The sequence below is a fragment of the Drosophila serrata genome, unplaced genomic scaffold (genome assembly GCF_035046125.1).
Source record: "Drosophila serrata isolate PLE 108 unplaced genomic scaffold, ASM3504612v1 contig_251, whole genome shotgun sequence".
Classification (NCBI taxonomy): Eukaryota; Metazoa; Arthropoda; class Insecta; order Diptera; family Drosophilidae; genus Drosophila; species Drosophila serrata.
This window is the reverse complement of record NW_028257149.1, coordinates 606,188-627,732: the sequence shown is the minus strand read 5'-3', so window position 1 is coordinate 627,732 and position 21,545 is coordinate 606,188. Positions and strand designations below refer to the sequence as shown.

Here is a 21,545-nt window from a genome sequence, read left to right as displayed (position 1 = left end):
GGATTGCCAGTCAGTCAGTCAGTAAATTTGCAGCTCGAGATTTTCCCAAGGAAAATGGGGAAATGCAAACACAACAAAAATAGACAAATAGACAAACAACATATACTTACACTCAAGTATTTTGCGACAATTTCCATGCGTGTCAATTACGCAAATTTGTGGAATTGTGCAAAAGCAATTTGCGGCTAAATCACACCATAAGCTGCTTATTTCTTTCTCTCAAAATATTAGTCTTGCCTTCCCATTCAACCACGCCCCAAAAAAAAACTATATATATATATAGATATATATAGAAAAAAAGCGAGGCAACTGTCCAATGGCAGGCGAGCGCTTAGGAAAACTTTCGTGTTTTAGTTGGCGCTTCGCCGTTCGTTTCCTTTCGTTAGTTTTTCACTCCACCCACCAAGAAAAAAGGTATGCAAAGAGGTGACCTATGAGAGGAGAGTGGAGGAGGAGCAGCCGGAATGCTGGAAAGGCTTATGAAATAATTCACAAGAATTTAGAATTAGTTATGAGTGTAATTTATAAAATACTAAGATGAGATAATATATTTTTGAAATATTTATTATGCTTAGAAAGTGTACTAAAGCCTTTAGTAATCCAAATTGTTTGAATTGTTTTTCCTTTAAATTATGATTTTTAATTTATACATATTTTTAATTATCACTTTTCATGGCTTTTTTTAACTCAGCTCTTGTAGTTCATAATTTATTTTATGTACTATTATTATTGGCAAATAAAACTGGAAATAAAGTCTAAATTAAGATGTATTATACAAGAAAAAGAAACATAATTTAAATATTTTATATTTGAAGAATAAACAAAAATTTAATTAAATGTTTTCTTTTGAAAATTGCGGGCTTTGGGCCGCGCTAAACACACCATCTACATGTCAATCATGATAAGTGTTCGTTTATCAAAGTTTCCTTTTCGAACAATGTTACCCAGCACATTTTTTTTAACTATCATAAACGCAAAATAAGATTTATCGGTGATTTGAAATACAGTGGCTTAGCTATTTATTTATAGTTATATATTTTGTTATTTTGTAATTACTGCACATTTGCCTAAATAACATTTGGATCATCCAAGTCAAACAATTTTCACCAATGTTATCAACCTTTTGACGACGACACCTTTTGCCAGCCTCATTCTGTTAATTCATTTTACTTCCTAAGCGAGAAATCTACCCCATGTATCTGTAAACGTGTAAAAATGTTTTTTAGACGTGTAAGATGTAAAATGTTAAATAACAGCGTCAGAATTCAGAGTGACCAGAAAAAAAATATACATAAATATCAAAAAATATCGAAAAACTAGCGTCATATTTTGTTAATTTCCAAACGGCCCTAAATCTTTTAACACCGACAAAAGTGCTTCGTTTCGCTACAAAGTTGTGCTTAAAAAATAGCTGGTAAGTTGTTAAAATTATTAATTATAAACTTGAGCTGTGAAAAGTGCAATTTGCGCCCGATTGAATGTAGTATTATTAACCGCGGCACGCACCTTCCCGACAATTAGCGGAACGCCGCTTGAGAATGCAATGCAAAAGGGAAATTGCAAAATTCGCTTTTCGGCCGGTTGAAAATCGAGAAGTTGAAGATTTTTGCAAGTTTTTTTTTGACAGTTGACACAATACACACACACACACACACGCGCCAAAGTGAAGTATTTGAAGTGCAACAGGACAGTTCTGGCCCGGTTCCTATTGCCTGCATACATTTACACATATATATATTGCGTGTGTCGCCGCCGTTTCCGTATGTGAGCTAGAAAGAGAGAGAGCGAAAGTGAACGTTTTTTTTTTTTTTCCTTTTCGCTAGCCGGAATAAGCGGTATCGAGGGGGTGGCGATCAAAGCAAAAACGGAACAAAAACAAACCGCCGCACTGCTCACACGCGTGCACGCACACACTCACACGGAGTTGGTCAAAAATTGTTGAGGCTGTCACACACATGCAGCACATAGCTTTTTCGCTGTGCAAAAATTGCATTCAAAGTACAGTGTTCACTGTAGAAGCTTGAATTTCGAAGGGTTTATGTTTAAGTTAACGTTTGCGTGCGCGTGTGATTAAAATTGTTTATGCTAAAAGTCAAATTACGCCGCCTTATGTATATGTATGTATGTACATATGCACGTATGGAGTTTCTATTGATGTGTGCATGCAATTTCATGCGAATGACAGGATTGCATATCAATTAGAAAGAGAGAACAAATGAAGTTCCTTAGGGTGTGTGTGTGTGTGTGTGTGTGTGAATTAACGTTTTAGCGAGTCAGTTTACAGTTATACAATTACTCCTTTACATCATGTTGCAAGTGTCAAAAGTGGTTCTCTCACGAGCGTAGCTCTCTCTAGCTAGCTCTAGCTCTCTTCCTGGAAGCGGAGAAAGAGAGCTGAAATGAGAGACCACCTTGTACACTTATTCATTTAAATTAATAATATCACTCAATTAATGGTTATATCATACCAATTTCTCTTCTCTTTGCCAGAGAGCGACCATGAGCTCGGCCGACGATATGCCGTCGCTGTCAGCCGCTAGAAAGCGCGAAAAGTCCAGCTCCAGCAGCGAGTCCTTGTCACAGCCATCGACCACGCCGCCGGTCGAACCACGTCCTTCTACCAGCAATGGACACGAAAGTGGTCACTTTCTGGGTAGACACAGCCAGGAACACTCAGAGCCCCACTCGTCGGGCCAACTGGGCAAACATCACAGCCGTCGTCCCAGCTTGGGGCTCAGTAATCCAGATAGTCAGGGTTCCACCAGCGAAGGACGCAGCTCCACCAGCGGTGAACGCAACTCCCACGGTGATAGTATACGACGACTGTCTACTATGCGCGATCGCGTCCTAGTGTCCAATGCCAATTCCATGGCCCGGGGAATGTCCTTCAGCGAGCTGGATGACACAGCAACAACCAGTTCCTCCTCGTCGCCACATATGAATGGCCATGATCACAATAGCACCACTGATGATCAGCAGCAGGCTGGCATATCCAATGGTGAGCCAGCTGGTCATTGAATCTGCCAAAAATAATAATCGCTTTAATTAATTAAATTTAATCATTTATAGGATCTCGCAAGAAGAAAAAGAAAAAGAAGATCTCACGTCGTTCCTCATACGATGGCAATCTCATTGGCTGGACTGGAAAGTTCCCCAATTTCTCCACATCCACAGACCAGGTGCTCGATACCAATCCCAGCCTGGATGCTCAGGTGAGTGGCGTACGGTGTTGGGTTAAACCAGAGAGCAAGAGAAAGTGGGACCGAGACAGTAAAAGCGGTGTGCCTGCTGCTGTCTGTGCAGGTGCAAGCCTTGAGATTAGTCCTCTGTATAACCAGAAACTGGCTAATTCCCAGAGATTCTATTGTATATGTATTTGTTGAATCTTAATTATTTAATTTTTGTCAAATTTCTTTGTTAGTTTCTCTGAGAAACGTATGAAATATTGTCCATTTGGTCTTATAGGAATGATATGAAGTAGGAAAATCTGAAAATATCGATAATGTGTCTTTGTTGCATTGAAACAATTGCAAAATATTAATTTTAAAAGAGATTTAAACAATAATCGATCTCAAAAAATGTTAATTATATAAATTCGTTTCGATAATATCTATTAAAAACAAGTGCCACCGAAATACAGCAAAGTTTCAGAATGAAAACTCTGTAAACACTGGATTTCTGTGGCATATCCCTGGAGGAACACTCCTCCAGATTTTGTTCTGGTATACATAGAAGCTTATGCCTGCTGTTGTTCCCATTTCTGTGTGCGTATGTGTATACGTTCTGTATGTAAAATGCGGACATGATTTTTTTTGTTCTGTATTATTGTATGTATCCTGTGCCCATCTCCGCCTTTGACTCCATCTCCGACTCCGTCTGCCATCTCAACTCGCCTCAATCTCGACCTCGAATCAATATCCAGACGTCCGACGACCTGCGGGCCCTAAGCAGACGTGGTCTAATGGTGTACCCCAGAGAGGCACAGGGATCGGAGGCAGCAGCTGAAACAGAAGTAGCAACAGCAGCAGCAGCAGCAGCAGAGCAAACTCGAAATCCCCGACCGCAGCAGCAGCAGCAGTCTCTTCTTGCAACATCTCCATCGCCGATGTCATCGCCGATCGAGTCCTCTCTGTCCCCTAACTCTGAATTGAATAGGAATCTGACACCAGGACCAGAAACAGGACGAGTACCTGAACTTGAACAGCATGAACCGCCAAGTACACATAAAACACCGACACCACGTAACAGTCCAACCTGCGAAGCAGCGGCAGCACCAGCAGCAGCAGCACCAGCAGTAGCAGTAGGCACTCCCCGTGTAAGCTCCCTAACAGCCATTATTGGGCAAGACACAGAGCTAGACAGCGAGGTGGAGACCTAGAAAACAAACAAACCCGTGCTCTGAGCCGGGGAAATTCACACCATCCACTAACAATTGACCTTCTCTTCCGCTTCTGTTGTACCCCTTAGGAGAAGAACGTTACAGATGATGCTAAGGAGCAGCAGTCTGAGATGGAGCCACAGAAACAGGTTGCTAGTCCTAGCACCTCAAGTGTATCTGGCAAGCGTCAAGCCAGCCCGCTTATAAATCAAGTCCAGGAGGAGGTAAACAAGGAGGAACTACATAAGAAGCCTTCTAAGGAGGAGGACAAGAATCAATTATTACCGCCGTTATCCAAACGCAAGAAGACCGCGAAACATTCATCGTCCATCCGTTCACGGTCTCGTTCCAAGTCTTTAAATATCGAGAATGCACCACTTAAGCAGGCGCCTGAAACCTCACGCTCTAAAAGCCAAGAATGGGATATTATTGACCTGTCCTCACCAGAACCAGTAGCCAAGGAAGAGCCTCCACCACCTCCGCCACCGGAAACTTACTTCAATGTTAAGGCCGATTCGCCGCCGTCTCCAAGCGTTACCAAGTCCGAGACGCCTACTCGTAAGACAGTGAAGCCCGAGATGTCTTCCCCAAAGGTGGCCAAGCCTGAGTCGCCGTTTACAAGCCTTGCTGAGTCTGAGGCACCATACCCAAGCGTAGCTGAGCCTGAGGGATTATACCCAAGCGTTGCTGAGCCTGAGGCACCATCCGTAAGCGCTGCAGAACCTATTCCTCTAAGCGTGACGGAGACTTCTCTAAGCGTAGCCGAACCTGCTCCTCTAACCGTAGCGGAGCCTTCTCTAAACGTAGAGGAGCCAATATTGCCGTCTAACGACACCATGTCCTCCACAACGAAGCGAAAGGCTACAGATAAGTTTTATCGCCTCCCCTTTGCCTACGGATGGCGTCGCGAACTCGTCTTGCCCAGTTTGAGCAATCCCAAGCGTCGCACGGGCGATGTCTTCTTCATCTCACCCGCTGGTCGTAAACTGCGCTCCCGCGAGGATATAATACCGCTGCTAGAAGGTGGTTTGACCATTCAACATTTCTGCTTTCAACGTGTACCACAGGAGGCAGGTCCCCAGTACGAGCTAGTGCGTCGCGCCATACCTGCAACGCACCGATCCAAGCAAAACGAAACCACGGCTCAGGTATATCCGCAGGAGCCGGCAGTGACTGGAAAGCGAGTGCCCAAGCCCAAGGTACCGAAGGGTGCCAGTCCACCGAGCGAGGGTTGGACATCCACGGCGGCGGTCAAGGGCAAAGTCCGTGGTGTGTTCTCGAGCTCCTCGAGCAATGGTGGGAATCAGGCAGCCGGACCAAGCGCCCCGCGAAAGCGTCGGTATGTACAACTATATATATATATTTTCTGTCACAACTTAACCTTGCTAATCACACCAGATCGATAAAGAAAAGGGAGCCTGTGTTGAGCGAGGCTCAGCAGCAGCAGCAGCAGCAGCAGCAGCAGCAGCAGTTGCAGATGCAGATGCAGCCACATGTAGAAGAGATTTCTGATGACAGCGATGAGGATAATGATGAAACCGTCAGTAGCAGCGGCAGTGTTATAGAGATTGCCGAGGAAATTGAGCTGCCCGGCCAACTGCCACCGGCTAACCTCTTAGAAGAACAGCAGCGGGAGCTGGACCAGCGCCCATTGAGGGATATGGATGTGGTGGTTATTGGTGGTCGCAAGGCTATATTTGTTCGTGGCCCACCGCAGGCTCCACCTGTCAAACTGTGAGTCGGTTCCGTTCCAAATCGCGAGTCCAGAAATGTATTTGAGCTAAATTTTAATGGCATATTGAACTATTTATATACAGGATTCCACGCCCGCCAGACCTAACCAGCTACGATCGCATCTACAGGAAGCGCATTCAAGACAAGAGAAATGGCCAGACGCTGGCCATCAGCCTGAACGATGCCCATATTGGGATTAATGTTCTTGTGGCAGTAATGAAAACCATGACCTTGCAGGTTCGTAGCATCTCACATTTTGTAATACACATTATAAGAATATCCTTTCCTCCATCAGGAACGTTTAACAATGGCTCAAGTGTGCACCACCTGGGCAATGGTTAGCCGCGACAAACGCGTGTGGAATAAGGTCATCTTGCGGGATACGCATGTGAAGAATTGGATGAAGTTACTCATGGCAATGGCACGCAATCGCACTCGCGAGCTGGATATGATGGGCATGATTATGGATCCGGCAAGACTTCGCTTTACTGGCGACATGCGCATTCTGAAGTCATTGCGTGTACTGCGCACCGATCCCACCACGAATGAGTTTATAAAGCTGGTCTTATCAAATCTACCGAAGCTGCAGGAACTACGAACGACCTGCGTAAGTTCCCACCTGCATTTGGGCCGCCTGGCGAAGATGCGCAAGTTGCGTGTGCTGCGTTTAACTATGACGTATCCGAAGGCTAATATTCTCTACCTAGAAAGCGTAGTGAGCCTGGTCAACCTCACCGAACTGAGTATCCGTGGTGTGTCCAATTTGAAGCCGTTGGACCTAATGCGTCTGAAGAATCTGACCCGCTTGCAGGTCCTGGGACTGGGCTCCTGCGAGCAACTAGACCGTGAGCAGCTCGGCCGCGAGGTGCTGCCCCGTCTGAAAGCCCTACACACGCTTCGCATTGAGAACGATCATAAGGCCATGGCCATGTTTCCGGTGGATGACATTTTGTGTGGCGTAGCCTTAGCTGGAGGCGTACAACGCCTCGAGCTGATCAACGTGGATGTGGACAGTGGCTTCGGCCTACTCCTCGCCAACTGCAGTTCTGTGAAGCGTCTACTCCTCGCGCCCAAGTGCCTGCACAATACGGCCACCATGACCAATGCCGTAATGCAGGCCATCAGGGATAATGCAAATCACTTGCTCGTCTTTCGCCTGATCCTGGTCACCCAGCTGCTGAGTGCCACCGAAAACCTGTACAAGGGAACGCAAAAGAACGTGATACCAGTGCAGCGTCCCGTGCCGGGCATACCCCCTGGCGATCCCCTCAATCACTGCATTTTGGAGGACAACTGCCATGAGAAGGAGCACACCCAGTGCGTTGCTTTTCTGCCAGTCGAACGTCTGGAGGCGATTCTTCACGAAATGATGCCCATGGGCTGCCTATCGGTGGCCAAGGTGGCCATGTCGGAGACCACAAATATGCAGTTTCTGGAACCCGGCGCCTCCGAGAATACCTAGCCTCATGGAGAGCAGGTGCAGCAGGATGGAGAGCAGCTGCAGCAGGATGGAGAGCAGCTGAAGCAGGATGGAGAGCAGCTGCAGCAGGATGGAGAGCAGCTGCAGCAGGATGGAGAGCAGCTACAGCAGGATGGAGAGCAGCTGCAGCAGAATGGAGAGCAGCAGGAAGTTGTATAAGTTAGCCATGTATCGGTGGCTAAGGTGGCCATGTCGAAGGCCACAAATCTGCAGTTCCTGGTACCCGGCGCCTTCGAGACTACCTAGCCCCATGAAGAGCTGGTGCTGCAGGAGGGAGAGAAGCAGGAAGTTGTATAAGTTAGCCATGTAATGAGACACACCATCACCCAACCCACCCCACATCATCCCAGTAGCAGAGAAAGTCAAGACTGAGTCTTCACGAGCCATCATCACCTTACACACTAAGCGAATCGAAATGGGAGGTTAATTTTTTGTTTTAATATGCATTTTCTTTTTCATTCTTCTTGTCCAGCCTGCCTCCTCGAGGTGTGGGTCTGGTCAAATGCAACACCTGGAACACCTTGTGTATACTTTAGTTGATTAGCAAACTAAGACGCCACAGCAATGCTGTGTAAAAGCAACTATGAATGTAAAAACAAAACAAAAAAGAAAGAAACTAATAAAGACGAGGGTGGGATTAAAATACAATTAAAGACAAATTAAGGTATAATATAACCAGGAGGGCAAAGCCTGGTAAAGATCGATACGATCTCTAATTTTTACACCCCTGCAGGGTAATAGATTTTAGTAATAGGCAACCAACCTTTGTTTTGGAGGAATATTCCTTCCCACAAACTTGACAAGCTTGTTGCTTGTTTCCATACAAAAAGGTTGTGTTTTTTATTATTGCAATTAAATATAAGTTTCTTAATAATAAATCTCCAAAAATATACAGTACAGTACACTGGCTTTAAAATTATTTCCACGTTATTAATGTTTGTTTTTCAGTGTAAGAGTAGAAAAAAAATTGATTTGGCGAAATGTACAATACAAATGCATCTGCAACATTTCGTTGCGTCATGTGGATCGAGAGAATATATATATATATATAGATAGATATAAATACGAAGTACACCGCACACAGAGGGACTGTGCTGTGCTGTGCTTTACTGTGCGTGAGGAGGCATTATGAGGCTCTGCCATGGCAAGGAGTAAGTTAATAAATTACGCCTGCAGCTCCACATACGGAGGCGCTCGCTCTGTGCGTATCGAAGTGCACTTTGGACATGGTCTAGGCTAGGGCTAGGGCTAAGGGGCTTGGCTAGTACTAGTTGTACTCCTGTTTGGGAAAGTAATCGGGCACAAAAACGTGTATGATGATGCCGGTGGTCATCAGGGCAAAGTAGACAATGACGGCTACCCACCAGAGGATGCGCTCCCAGCGCCGCACCTCTAGATTGCGTAGCACACCAATGCCCACCAGCAGGCCGGCCACAGCACCGGACAAATGCGCCACATAACCGATCTGATCATACTGATCGGTCAAATGGCGATATATCGAGGTGCCCAGATCGGTGAAGCAGAAGACGAGGAAGGCAAGCAGCTGTACGATGGCGTACTCCATTTCCGAGTAGTTCTGGGGATGCAAAAACAAGTCATATGAATTAATCTTCATTAATTGTGATGCCTGCTGCCTACTCACCATTATAATCGTGGCAATATGCGCTGTGATCAATGCATATACACCTCCGGAAGCTCCTGCAAGAAAGATGCGCGGACTGGTCAGCGAGGTGCCCATGGAGCCAGCCAAAACGCCGGCCAGATACACCAGCGCCACACGCCACCAATGATGCACCAGCTCCAGGGCAATGCCCAGGAATATTTGGATAATCAGGTTCATCATCAGATGCATAATGCCCACGTGGACGAACATGTAGCTAACGAAGCGCCAGCCCTCGTAGCGCTTGTAGGGATTGTAGATGAACAGCGTCGCCGCCGGGCCGCTGGTGCTCTCCCCAATGTTATCCTGGTGATTGGGGTCGTCCCTGGGGAAGATTAGAGATCACAGATTAAGGATTAGAGGTTAATATTGTGGTTTTTAAAACAAAAATCTAAAAAATTCATAACTAAGCCAAAAATGCATTAATTTCAATTCGGAAAACTGTTCTATGCTAGTTTTTATAAGCTTTATAAATCTGCATACTCAATTTAAAATGTTACAAAATTCAATTTTTTGTCAATTTTAACGATGTAACCCCTTTCCTTTTTTAAAAAAAATTGAAAATTTTCGAAAAAAATGTTGCTTCTCCCGGAGATAGCTAGAAAGATTCGCCTGTTAATGCTGATCAAGAATATATATGATATATAGGGTCGGAAATTACTCCTTCCTATCATTACAAGCTCTTGACTAAAAATATAATGCCATTAATTAGTTGGTATTTATCTATATTTTTATAAGCAAATTTTTGAAACAAATCCAAGTTTAAAAAATTCATAACTAAGTCAAAAATGCATTAATTTCAATTCGGAAAGCTGTTCTATGCTAGTTTTTGTAAGCTTTATAAATCTGCATACTCAATTTAAAATGTTACAAAATTCAATTTTTTGTCAATTTTAACGATGTAACCCCTTTCCTTTTTATTAAAAAATTTGAAATTTTCGAAAAAAAAATTTTGTTTTTCCCGGAGATAGCTAGAAAGATTCGCCTGTTAATGCTGATCAAGAATATATATGATATATAGGGTCGGAAATTACTCCTTCACTTACTTTTAAGCTTGTGACTAAAAATATAACGCCATTTATTAGTCGGTATTTATCTATATTTTTATAAGCCAATTTTTTAAACAAATCTAAGTTTAAAAAATCCATAACTAAGCCAAAAATGCATTAATTTCAATTCGGAAAACTGTTCTATGCTAGTTTGTATAAGCTTTATAAATCTGCATACTCAATTTAAAATGTTACAAAATTCAATTTTTTGTCAATTTTAACGATGTAACCCCTTTCCTTTTTTTTTAAAAAATTGAACATTTTCGAAAAAATTTTGGTTCTCCCGGAGATAGCCAGAAAGATTCGCCTGTTAATGCTGATCAAGAATATATATGATATATAGGGTCGGAAATTACTCCTTCACTTACTTTTAAGCTTGTGACTAAAAATATAACGCCATTTATTAGTCGGTATTTATCTATATTTTTATAAGCCAATTTTTTAAACAAATCTAAGTTTAAAAAATCCATAACTAAGCCAAAAATGCATTAATTTTAATTCGGAAAGCTGTTCTATGCTAGTTTTTATAAGCTTTATAAATCTGCATACTCAATTTAAAATGTTACAAAATTCAATTTTTTGTCAATTTTAACGATGTAACCCCTTTCCTTTTTTTTTAAAAAAATTGAAAATTTTCGAAAAAATTTTGTTTCTCCCGGAGATAGCTAGAAAGATTCGCCTGTTAATTCTGATCAAGAATATATATGATATATAGGGTCGGAAATTACTCCTTCACATCATTACAAGCTTCTGATTAAAAATACTATGCCATTTATTAGTCGGTATTTATCTATATTTTTATAAGACAATTTTTTAAACACATCTAAGTTTGAAAAATCTATAACTAAGCCAAAAATGCATTAATTTCAATTCGGAAAGCTGTTCTATGCTAGTTTTTATAAGCTTTATAAATCTGCATACTCAATTTAAAATGTTACAAAATTCAATTTTTTGTCAATTTTAACGATGTAACCCCTTTCCTTTTTTTTTAAAAAATTGAAAATTTTCGAAAAAATTTTGGTTCTCCCGGAGATAGCCAGAAAGATTCGCCTGTTAATGCTGATCAAGAATATATATGATATATAGGGTCGGAAATTACTCCTTCACTTACTTTTAAGCTTGTGACTAAAAATATAACGCCATTTATTAGTCGGTATTTATCTATATTTTTATAAGCCAATTTTTTAAACAAATCTAAGTTTAAAAAATCCATAACTAAGCCAAAAATGCATTAATTTTAATTCGGAAAGCTGTTCTATGCTAGTTTTTATAAGCTTTATAAATCTGCATACTCAATTTAAAATGTTAAAAAATTCAATTTTTGTCAATTTTAATGATGTCCCCCTTTCCTTTTTATTAAAAAATTGGAAATTTTCGAAAAAAAATTTTGTTTTTCCCGGAGATAGCTAGAAAGATTCGCCTGTTAATGCTGATCAAGAATATATATGATATATAGGGTCGGAAATTACTCCTTCCTATCATTACAAGCTTCTGACTAAAAATATAATGCCATTTATTAGTCGGTATTTATCTATATTTTTATAAGCCAATTTTTAAAACAAATCTAAGTTTAAAAAATCCATAACTAAGCCAAAAATGCATTAATTTTAATTCGGAAAGCTGTTCTATGCTAGTTTTTATAAGCTTTATAAATCTGCATACTCAATTTAAAATGTTAAAAAATTCAATTTTTGTCAATTTTAATGATGTCCCCCTTTCCTTTTTATTAAAAAATTGGAAATTTTCGAAAAAAAAAAAAAAAAGGATTCCCCCGGAGATAGCTAGAAAGACTCGCAAGCTTTTAACGAAAATTAAAATACCCTGGCAGCGTAAGAAAAACAAAATCAAAATAGGAATCTTTATAGTTTTCGGAATAAAAGCATTATGTTCAGTTCTTTCCTATGATATCATATGTCTTAAATAGTCTACACTACAAATAAAAAATAATAATAATGCAGTACTCACTGAAAGTGTATAACGTCCACGAGGAACATGATGATCTCGATGATCGAGAAGATGACCATGGTGAGCGGTGGCGGGCAAATGGACATCTGTTTCTCATAGGCTCCATCGGGTTCATCACCCTCCAGTGGCTTGGGTGGAGGAACCACATAACGACAGTATCGGGCCAGCATGTTGCGTGCCATCCATTTGTGGCGCAATGACATTGAATAGAACTCCTCAAAATCCAGATGTCCATCGTTATCCTGGTCACTGCGCTTCAAGATCTGGGCAGCAATATAGGCGGGTATATCCCGGCAATAGCCATCGGAGATTAGCTCCTTGAGCTCATGGGTGTTAATGAGGCCATCTCTATCGGAGTCGTGCTGTAAATATAAATCACTTTTAATAATATAATTTGAATAGTAAATCTCTAAGATGTTAACACGTAATTATATGGCATTCATATATTATTTATTGTGACTTCTAACCATGGGGTGGTCACAAATATTCATGATGGTTGGCCAATAAACTCAGTATGTCATGAAGTTAAGGTGTCATTGTGGATTTATGTTAATGTGACATTCATTACAGTTCAGCTCAAGCACATACATCAATAGGGCCACATTTAAGGCAACGGATTAGCACCGCCCCCAACCAGCCAAGCCAGAAATAGGAAAAGGTAAGTTTACCTTTACTTTTGGATGCTTTAAGTCAAAGGTCATACAACAAACAAGATGCCATAATCTTGCATAATCTTTTATAAATGAAATTCTGAGGTTTTTCAATAATATTTAAATGAAGCAAAGACCATAAAACAAATAAGATGCATATCATAATTTCCGTGATTATAAAATAATTGCACTAGTTCTTTTTCTTACACTTTTTTAAACAATATCAAAATAAGCTTTAAAAGCCTTTGTTGTTAGAATTAAATTTCCTTGCTTTCTAAAATGAAATAAACAAAGATTTAGCTTGGAGTCTAAATAATCAATAATGATGAAATTAGATACTTTAAGACTTGCTTCAATCAATATTCTGTAGAATTTAATAAAGCAAACGCTTGAGCTAGACACGCTTTGATTTCTTTCAGGGAATTTAAGTTTCCAGAACAAATAAGAGCACAGTTTAAACAATATATTACCTCTCCATCAGGAACCAAACCAAAGATGGCCCAGCTGTCTCAAATGACACGTTACATCACCAACTGGCTGGGCTGGATGCCAGCTGCAACCACAAACCTCGATGGCTGCCTGTCGTCCTCGAAGAACAAAGATGAAGATGCCTCATTTCCACAGGAGTCATCCGGATTTCTCACCGTAATGGCTATCTATCTGGCCATGACCATTGTCCTGGCGGCTGTGAATTTCTATACAGCCAATGGTAAGGACAAGGCTATCAAAGAACCAAAACGATTCAAGAACAAGCGGAAATTGACTTCACAACAGCAACAATGTCAATATCAACATCAACATCCACAACAGCAGCAGCAACTTCAACGTCCATGGCGTTACAGCTCCACGGGCATGGCCCTGATCAGGCTAATCCGCCAGCTGGGCAGTCCCAAATGTTCGAGACATCAACTACGTCTGCGCCTCCGGATGCGATTGCGCCGGCATTTGGAGCAGGAGCTAAAGCTGGTCAGGGAACTGGAGCAGAAGGGGTCACAGCTGGGCCAGTTGGGCGGTCAAAAAGCCGAGGAAGTCAATAGTTCCACCTACTTCGATCCGCATTCCGATACCGAGCCATGAAATTCACACATACACCAAGTGCAAACCAAATTATATATAGTGCTAAGCCAAACCTCCAAGAAAAATAGATAAGATAAGATATATGTGTATTTATAGAGAGCTACAGATCCTCGTCTCTTGATTGATTTTGGTCTTGGGAATCGCCTCAGCTTGCAACACACACATGTTGTGGCATGTGAGGTAATTGTGGCCATAAAAGGCCAGGAATGCCATGGATACAAACGAGAAACTCTCGCTCTAACCAAAAATGGGGCTAATCGAAAACAAATCGAAACTGATTGGCAGTTACTAATGTTGCACAATCATAGAAACGAGAAATGCAATTGTTAAAGTGACTTAAAACTCTTCTTTTTTACTGCTAAATATATAACATTTCCTTTAATATATTCTCCTATTTAGTTAGCAGATTAATCACTAAAAACCAGAGTTCAGTTCCTCATAAAATAATTATTAACAGACCCTAATATGGATAACGTTTTTGAAAGCCTTCGTAAGCCATAAAAATTAATACTTTAACTGATAAGCTGACAACCGACCTTGCCTAGAATTGATTGAAATATGACTTAGAGATGGTTATGGGTATACCTTTATCACTTTAATATTATAAAAATTCCTTTTTAAATCGGAATACTTTAAAATATAACTGACAGAGAAACGGTTGTTAAATGCAGAGGATCAGTAAGTATCAATAAACATTAAGTAACTCTGAACAGTAAGTATCTATGACCAATAAGTATCTATGACCAGTAAATAACTATGATCAGTAAGTATCAATGAGCAGCTACTAACTTTGAACACTTGTAAACAATGACTTGCAACTTTTGTAGCACAACACATGTCTGAGACTAGGCCAGCAGCAGTCACTTCGTTCCGGGGATGTTTGAACCAGTTGGGAATCATATGCACAGATGTGCGAGATTTGTTTTGAAACAAATTTAAGAGCAAGCTATTTAATGAAACTATGGAGTTATTCGACTATATAATTTTACCAGTATATTAATCGGACCATGGCGAATCGGTGGACTATATATTTACATATATATAGCTGCCATAGGAACAATCGGACGATTTATTGAACTATGAGTAGTAAGAACCTATAATTAGCAATTGACTACGAGCAGTAAGTAACTCTGAACAGTAAGTATCTCTGACAACTAATTAACTATGATCAGTAAGTATCAATAAACATTAAGTAACTCTGAACACTAAGTATCTATTACCAGTAAGTAACTATGATCAGTAAGTATCTGTGATAAGTAGGTATTCATAATCAGCTACTAACTTTAAACACTTGTAAACAATGACTTGCAACTTTTGTAGCACAACACATGTCTAAGACTAGGCCGGCAGCAGTCACTTCGTTCCGGGGATGTTTGAACCAGTTGGGAATCATAAACACAGATGTGCGAGATTTGTTTTGGAACAAATTTAAGAGCAAGCTATTTAATGAAACTATGGAGTTATTCGTCTATATAATTTTACCAGTATATTAATCGGACCATAGCGAATCGGTCGACTATATATTTACATATATATAGCTGCCATAGGAACAATCGGACGATTTATTGAACTATGAGTAGTAAGAACCTATAATTAGCAATTGACTACGAGCAGTAAGTAACTCTGAACAGTAAGTATCTCTGACAACTAATTAACTATGATCAGTAAGTATCAATAAACATTAAGTAACTCTGAACAGGAAGTTTCTATGACCAGTAAGTAACTGTGATCAGTAAGTATCAATGAGCAGCTACTAACTTTGAACACTTGTAAACAATGACTTGCAACTTTTGTAACACAACACATGTCTGAGACTAGGCCGGCAGCAGTCACTTCGTTCCGGGGATGTTTGAACCAGTTGGGAATCATAAACACAGATGTGCGAGATTTGTTTTGGAACAAATTTAAGAGCAAGCTATTTAATGAAACTATGGAGTTATTCGTCTATATAACTCTACCAGTATATTAATCGGACCATGGCGAATCGGTGGACTATATATTTACATATATATAGCTGCCATAGGAACAATCGGACGATTTATTGAACTATGAGTAGTAAGAACCTATAATTAGCAATTGACTACGAGCAGTAAGTAACTCTGAACAGTAAGTATCTCTGACAACTAATTAACTATGATCAGTAAGTATCAATAAACATTAAGTATCTCTGAACAGGAAGTTTCTATGACCAGTAAGTAACTATGATCAGTAAGTATCTGTGATAAGTAAGTATTCATAATCAGCTACTAACTTTGAACACTTGTAAACAATGACTTGCAACTTTTGTAACACAACACATGTCTGAGACTAGGCCGGCAGCAGTCACTTCGTTCCGGGGATGTTTGAACCAGTTGGGAATCATAAACACAGATGTGCGAGATTTGTTTTGAAACAAATTTAAGAGCAAGCTATTTAATGAAACTATGGAGTTATTCGACTATATAATTTTACCAGTATATTAATCGGACCATGGCGAATCGGTGGACTATATATTTACATATATATAGCTGCCATAGGAACAATCGGACGATTTTTTTAACTATGATTAGTAAGAACCTATAATTAGCAATTGACTACGAGCAGTAAGTAACTCTGAACAGTAAGTATCTCTGACAACTAATTAACTATGATCAGTAAGTATCAATAAACATTAAGTAACTCTGAACAGGAAGTTTCTATGACCAGTAAGTAACTATGATCAGTAAGTATCTGTGATAAGTAAGTATTCATAATCAGCTACTAACTTTGAACACTTGTAAACAATGACTTGCAACTTTTGTAGCACAACACATGTCTAAGACTAGGCCGGCAGCAGTCACTTCGTTCCGGGGATGTTTGAACCAGTTGGGAATCATAAACACAGATGTGCGAGATTTGTTTTGGAACAAATTTAAGAGCAAGCTATTTAATGAAACTATGGAGTTATTCGTCTATATAACTCTACCAGTATATTAATCGGACCATGGCGAATCGGTGGACTATATATTTACATATATATAGCTGCCATAGGAACAATCGGACGATTTATTGAACTATGAGTAGTAAGAACCTATAATTAGCAATTGACTACGAGCAGTAAGTAACTCTGAACAGTAAGTATCTCTGACAACTAATTAACTATGATCAGTAAGTATCAATAAACATTAAGTAACTCTGAACAGGAAGTTTCTATGACCAGTAAGTAACTATGATCAGTAAGTATCTGTGATAAGTAAGTATTCATAATCAGCTACTAACTTTGAACACTTGTAAACAATGACTTGCAACTTTTGTAACACAACACATGTCTGAGACTAGGCCGGCAGCAGTCACTTCGTTCCGGGGATGTTTGAACCAGTTGGGAATCATAAACACAGATGTGCGAGATTTGTTTTGAAACAAATTTAAGAGCAAGCTATTTAATGAAACTATGGAGTTATTCGACTATATAATTTTACCAGTATATTAATCGGACCATGGCGAATCGGTGGACTATATATTTACATATATATAGCTGCCATAGGAACAATCGGACGATTTTTTTAACTATGATTAGTAAGAACCTATAATTAGCAATTGACTACGAGCAGTAAGTAACTCTGAACAGTAAGTATCTCTGACAACTAATTAACTATGATCAGTAAGTATCAATAAACATTAAGTAACTCTGAACAGGAAGTTTCTATGACCAGTAAGTAACTATGATCAGTAAGTATCTGTGATAAGTAAGTATTCATAATCAGCTACTAACTTTGAACACTTGTAAACAATGACTTGCAACTTTTGTAACACAACACATGTCTGAGACTAGGCCGGCAGCAGTAACTTCGTTCCGGGGATGTTTGAACCAGTTGGGAATCATAGATGAGCGAGATTTGTTTTGGAAGAAATTTAAGAGCAATATATTTAAATGAAACTATGGAGTGATTCGTCTATATAATTTTGCCAGTATATAAATCGGACCATGGCGAATCGGTGGACTATATATGCATATATATAGGTGACATAGAAACAATCGGACGATTTATAGAACAAAAATTATAACTTTTCCAGTTTTCATCAAATTTGATCTTGATTTTTGTGTAAAATCGGACTTCTATATTATATAGCTGCCATACAAGCGATCGTTAAAAATAGAGGAAAATGCGAAACGGTGACCGTAAGACTATATATATAAAACAAATATAAGCAGGCTTTACTTTACTATATATATAAAACAAATATAAGCAGGCTTTACTTTACTGTTTTTTAACATATATGTATAATTTATATTGTATTAATTCCCAGTGATTGAATTTCAATCTGCAAGGGCAAATACAACTGCAAAAAAAATGAAACACAGCTCCAAGAGCTGACTCTTGACTATATAGATATATGCTAAATATATGCGTAATAGCACTGTGAAAAATTAGAAAAAATCACTCATAGAGCACCCATCCATACCATGTCATCCATCCCGGGTGATAAGCGCTTATTCTGGGGATGAGAACTAAGACTTAGTCACCTGGTAGTTATTGCAGTCATTACAGAAAAACTATATATATCATCTAGGGTATGGTATTTTGTTCATATCAGTAAAGGCATTGGCTTATCAACATGATATTTGAGAAATATACAACTATTCTTAGCTAAAATATACAGGTTAACTCAGGCATTACCTTTTATAGGCATATCATATAATATAAGGTATAAATAAAGATAATTCTTCAAGACAAGTTTTTAAGAAGGATAAGTAATATTATATGGATAAGCCAGTTATATATATTAATAGTATTTCAAAGGAAATAATGTTTAATAACAAAGGAAGGGCGTAGTTTCCCTGGATACTTGATGCTTTTCCAGCCTAAACTATGTTCCTTACTATCTTAAAAAATGAGGCTATATATCGCAAACCTATGGTGTTATGCTTAAGAACTCCTTATAACAGTGCTGTTTCCATGTGTATTTTGGTTATATCATGGGATAGATTGCGACTATTGAATGGAGGCTTGAATGTTTGGAGCAAGAGAACTCGCGACGAGATAAGATTGCGACAAGCAAAGAGGAGTCAGCCAAAACACAGGAATGTGTCCGATTTCTAGGCTATATAGAATTAGATTGAATTTGGAAAGTATGCTAATCAAACGACCGGTCCTATACCCCGACAAAACTCTATTTCATTTGCGTTAATTAACACTACATCAGAAGAACAACAACTGGTTATGGCCGCAGGGCCATTGAACGCTCTCTCTGGAATTCCAATGGGAATACGAATTATGGAACCCTTGATACCGGAATTCTGATACTTCTCCATGTTCTCAGAGATCCAGAAATTAGCCAGTAAATCCCCAATGCCAACAGGTGGGCGGTGGGTGGTCAGTGAGGGGTTAAGTGACTAACGCCACGCCATACACACACACACACGCAGGGAGACAGACATACAGCAACACACACGAGAGAAGCAAAGACAGAACTCACAACGAGCAAACAATAATTTATAACCGGTTATTTGTGTTTCTTTTTTTTTTATTCGCCGCCCCTCTGTCACGATAAGAAAACTCACTGCCAGAGTTTTCAATGTTAAGAAAACAGAGTGCAGCTAAAAAAAAAATTAAGAATAAAATGAGTAGCTCATGGAAAGCATAATGCTGGCACAATACACACACACACGAGGTGCAAAAATGAGTGACAGAGGGGCCAGTGATGGGTTAAGCCCTCTCACAAAAATAAACACAAAGAGGAATTTATTACTAAAAGTTATTTCAGCGACACGAAAATTGACAGGGGAATAATTTAAAAAATTCTATTATCTCAAGGAACTTAAATATTTATAATATAGCCCATTTTTGAATTTATTCCCCATTTCCAAATCTACAAAAGTCACGTTTTTCCACAGAATACATATATTTTTGTATATTAAAGTTCAATTTGCTTGATTTGTAAAATTCAAAATTAATCTACAACCAAACGATGTATAACTTAAAATTCAACGAAATCGAAAATCGTGCCTTTTTTACCTTTGCAAGGTATTATAATTTTAGTTAGGCGTTTCCAACCCTATAAACCATATATATTCTTGATCAGCATAAACTGTTGAGTCGATATAGCCATCTCCGGCAGAAAGAAAATATTTTGCAATTTTTCAAAATTTTATAAGGGGTTACATTGTTAAAATTGTCAAAAATTAAAAAAAAATTCAATTTATTTAAATTTTTAATTGAGCAGATTTATTAAACTAAAAAAAACGAACATTGGAAAGTTTTCCGAATTAAAATCAATGCATTTTTGGCTGAGTTATGTTATTTTAAATATAAAAACCATAAGATCAAAATATCAGGTTAACCCAGGTGAAAACCTAAATTACTGTTTGTTAGTTGTGTTCTTTGGGGGTTGCTTTTTCCCTACCGAGTTAACGTCAATTAAAAATACATTTTTTTACGGAACGTGTGCGTGTGTCCCGTTCCTCGACCAGTGCCCGCTAATGGGTTAAGGTGGGGTTTTATTATTCTCTTCTTCTAGGAAGTGCGAAGAGCGCAGCACTAGCGGATCGATGCTAGCAGATGATTCACCGCTAAAGGCAACTTTCACCAAGGGCGAGAAGAAGACGGACAGACAGAGCCAAAAACACAAGCAACTTCATTCACCGCTAACCGAAGCGTACGTGTGTGCCTGTGTATGTGTATATGTGCCGGCTGTTATAATTACAGTTGTGCATTTTGTGCACTTTTCGCGGAATTTCAACAAATGGGGGAATTGGCGAGGGTCGTCACTGTACCTTGTCGAATATGTCGCGCATCTTGCGCCGATCCTCCGGCTCCTGGGAGTTAGTCTGGTTAAGCGGGATCTCCTCCATGTCAATGGTGTCCTGACGCAGCGTCGGTGGTCGCGAGGGGGGCGAGCGTCGCTCGGGGGGAATAGTGGGGTACAGGCCATTCTCCACGTCCCGCTGCTGCTGCATCTGCAGCTGCTGGGCGGGCGTTTGGCTCTGCTGCCGGTTCACAGTCTTCACGGGCATGGTTAACTCGAGGTTCGGTATTGGCCGAGATCAGGGGGAAGAATTCACAAGCGCGCACACACTCACACAAAAACGAAACAAAACTAATCCCGAAATCTGCACACAAAACGCAATCGAAACCGAAACCGTTAGCCGAAATTCAATTACACTCTGTGCCTCGACTCATCGCCCGCGTTTCGAGTTCCGATAAGATTAAAAACTGCGGGCCATAAAACCTGGTCGAAATGGACACCGCTTGTCTTGACTTGGCCGATGGTGAAAAAAGCAAAGCGCGAAAACAACGAGAACTAGAGATGTTGAAACTATATCAATATATCGATACTTTTTCTCAGAATGATATATTTATATCGTGATATTTTGTTTGGCCAAATATCGATGTTGCGATATTTTTAAAAATAATTTTGTTCACTCTGTTATGAAAAATTTTACATCTTATACGTTAAGAAGGATGCGATTTTTTAACGTGTCTTAAGGTTTAAAAGAGCAGGGACAACAAAATATTTGCCCTTACTAGTGAAAAGGGCGGTCACACCTCAAAATAAATACATTTCACCCTCACGCTGGTTGGTATTTTAAATA

General features: G+C 39.7%; 3 protein-coding genes across 6 annotated transcripts; 2 read left to right on the top strand and 1 right to left on the bottom strand.

The window, feature by feature from the left end:
• The first annotated feature begins 1,302 nt into the window (after positions 1–1,302).
• On the top strand, positions 1,303–8,491 carry LOC110182180 (uncharacterized). 4 transcript variants are annotated; one of them, XM_020950183.2, is made up of 8 exons: positions 1,303–1,414; positions 2,491–2,998; positions 3,070–3,212; positions 3,923–4,315; positions 4,468–5,717; positions 5,777–6,112; positions 6,196–6,349; positions 6,408–8,491. In XM_020950183.2, exons 2-8 carry the CDS (start codon positions 2,500–2,502, stop codon positions 7,572–7,574), a joined length of 3,942 nt encoding a protein of 1,313 aa, XP_020805842.2. In that variant the 5' UTR covers positions 1,303–1,414; positions 2,491–2,499; the 3' UTR covers positions 7,575–8,491. The 4 variants fall into 4 exon arrangements, with proteins under 4 accessions (XP_020805842.2, XP_086689016.1, XP_020805843.2 ...); XM_086832890.1 differs by having other exon boundaries at positions 3,923–4,366; XM_086832891.1 differs by lacking the exon at positions 1,303–1,414 and adding an exon at positions 1,660–1,760 and having other exon boundaries at positions 3,923–4,366.
• rho-4 (rhomboid-4) lies at positions 8,401–21,506 on the bottom strand. Its single transcript, XM_020950185.2, has 4 exons — positions 20,727–21,506; positions 12,267–12,628; positions 9,235–9,577; positions 8,401–9,168 (listed from the first exon to the last, which is right to left on the bottom strand). Exons 1-4 carry the CDS (start codon positions 20,964–20,966, stop codon positions 8,860–8,862), a joined length of 1,254 nt encoding a protein of 417 aa, XP_020805844.2. The 5' UTR covers positions 20,967–21,506; the 3' UTR covers positions 8,401–8,859.
• On the top strand, positions 12,785–14,098 carry LOC110182182 (uncharacterized). The gene is made up of 2 exons (XM_020950186.2): positions 12,785–12,924; positions 13,398–14,098. The coding sequence occupies exon 2, from the start codon at positions 13,412–13,414 to the stop codon at positions 13,991–13,993; it is 582 nt and encodes a 193-aa protein (XP_020805845.2). The 5' UTR covers positions 12,785–12,924; positions 13,398–13,411; the 3' UTR covers positions 13,994–14,098.
• Positions 21,507–21,545: the final 39 nt, after the last annotated feature.

Bases quoted from the DNA above. Each gene is read 5' to 3' on its own strand.
- LOC110182180 (XM_086832890.1), top strand. From the start codon at position 2,500: ATGAGCTCGGCCGACGATATGCCGTCGCTGTCAGCCGCTAGAAAGCGC. The intron at 6,113-6,195 runs GTGAGTCGGTTC...ATTTATATACAG, and splicing joins CAGGCTCCACCTGTCAAACT to GATTCCACGCCCGCCAGACC. The intron at 6,350-6,407 runs GTTCGTAGCATC...TTCCTCCATCAG, and splicing joins TGAAAACCATGACCTTGCAG to GAACGTTTAACAATGGCTCA.
- LOC110182182 (XM_020950186.2), top strand. From the start codon at position 13,412: ATGGCCCAGCTGTCTCAAATGACACGTTACATCACCAACTGGCTGGGC.
- rho-4 (XM_020950185.2), bottom strand. From the start codon at position 20,966: ATGCCCGTGAAGACTGTGAACCGGCAGCAGAGCCAAACGCCCGCCCAG. The intron at 12,629-20,726 runs GTACAGTGACGA...TTATATTTACAG, and splicing joins TGCGCGACATATTCGACAAG to CACGACTCCGATAGAGATGG. The intron at 9,578-12,266 runs GTGAGTACTGCA...AATCTTCCCCAG, and splicing joins GTGGACGTTATACACTTTCA to GGACGACCCCAATCACCAGG.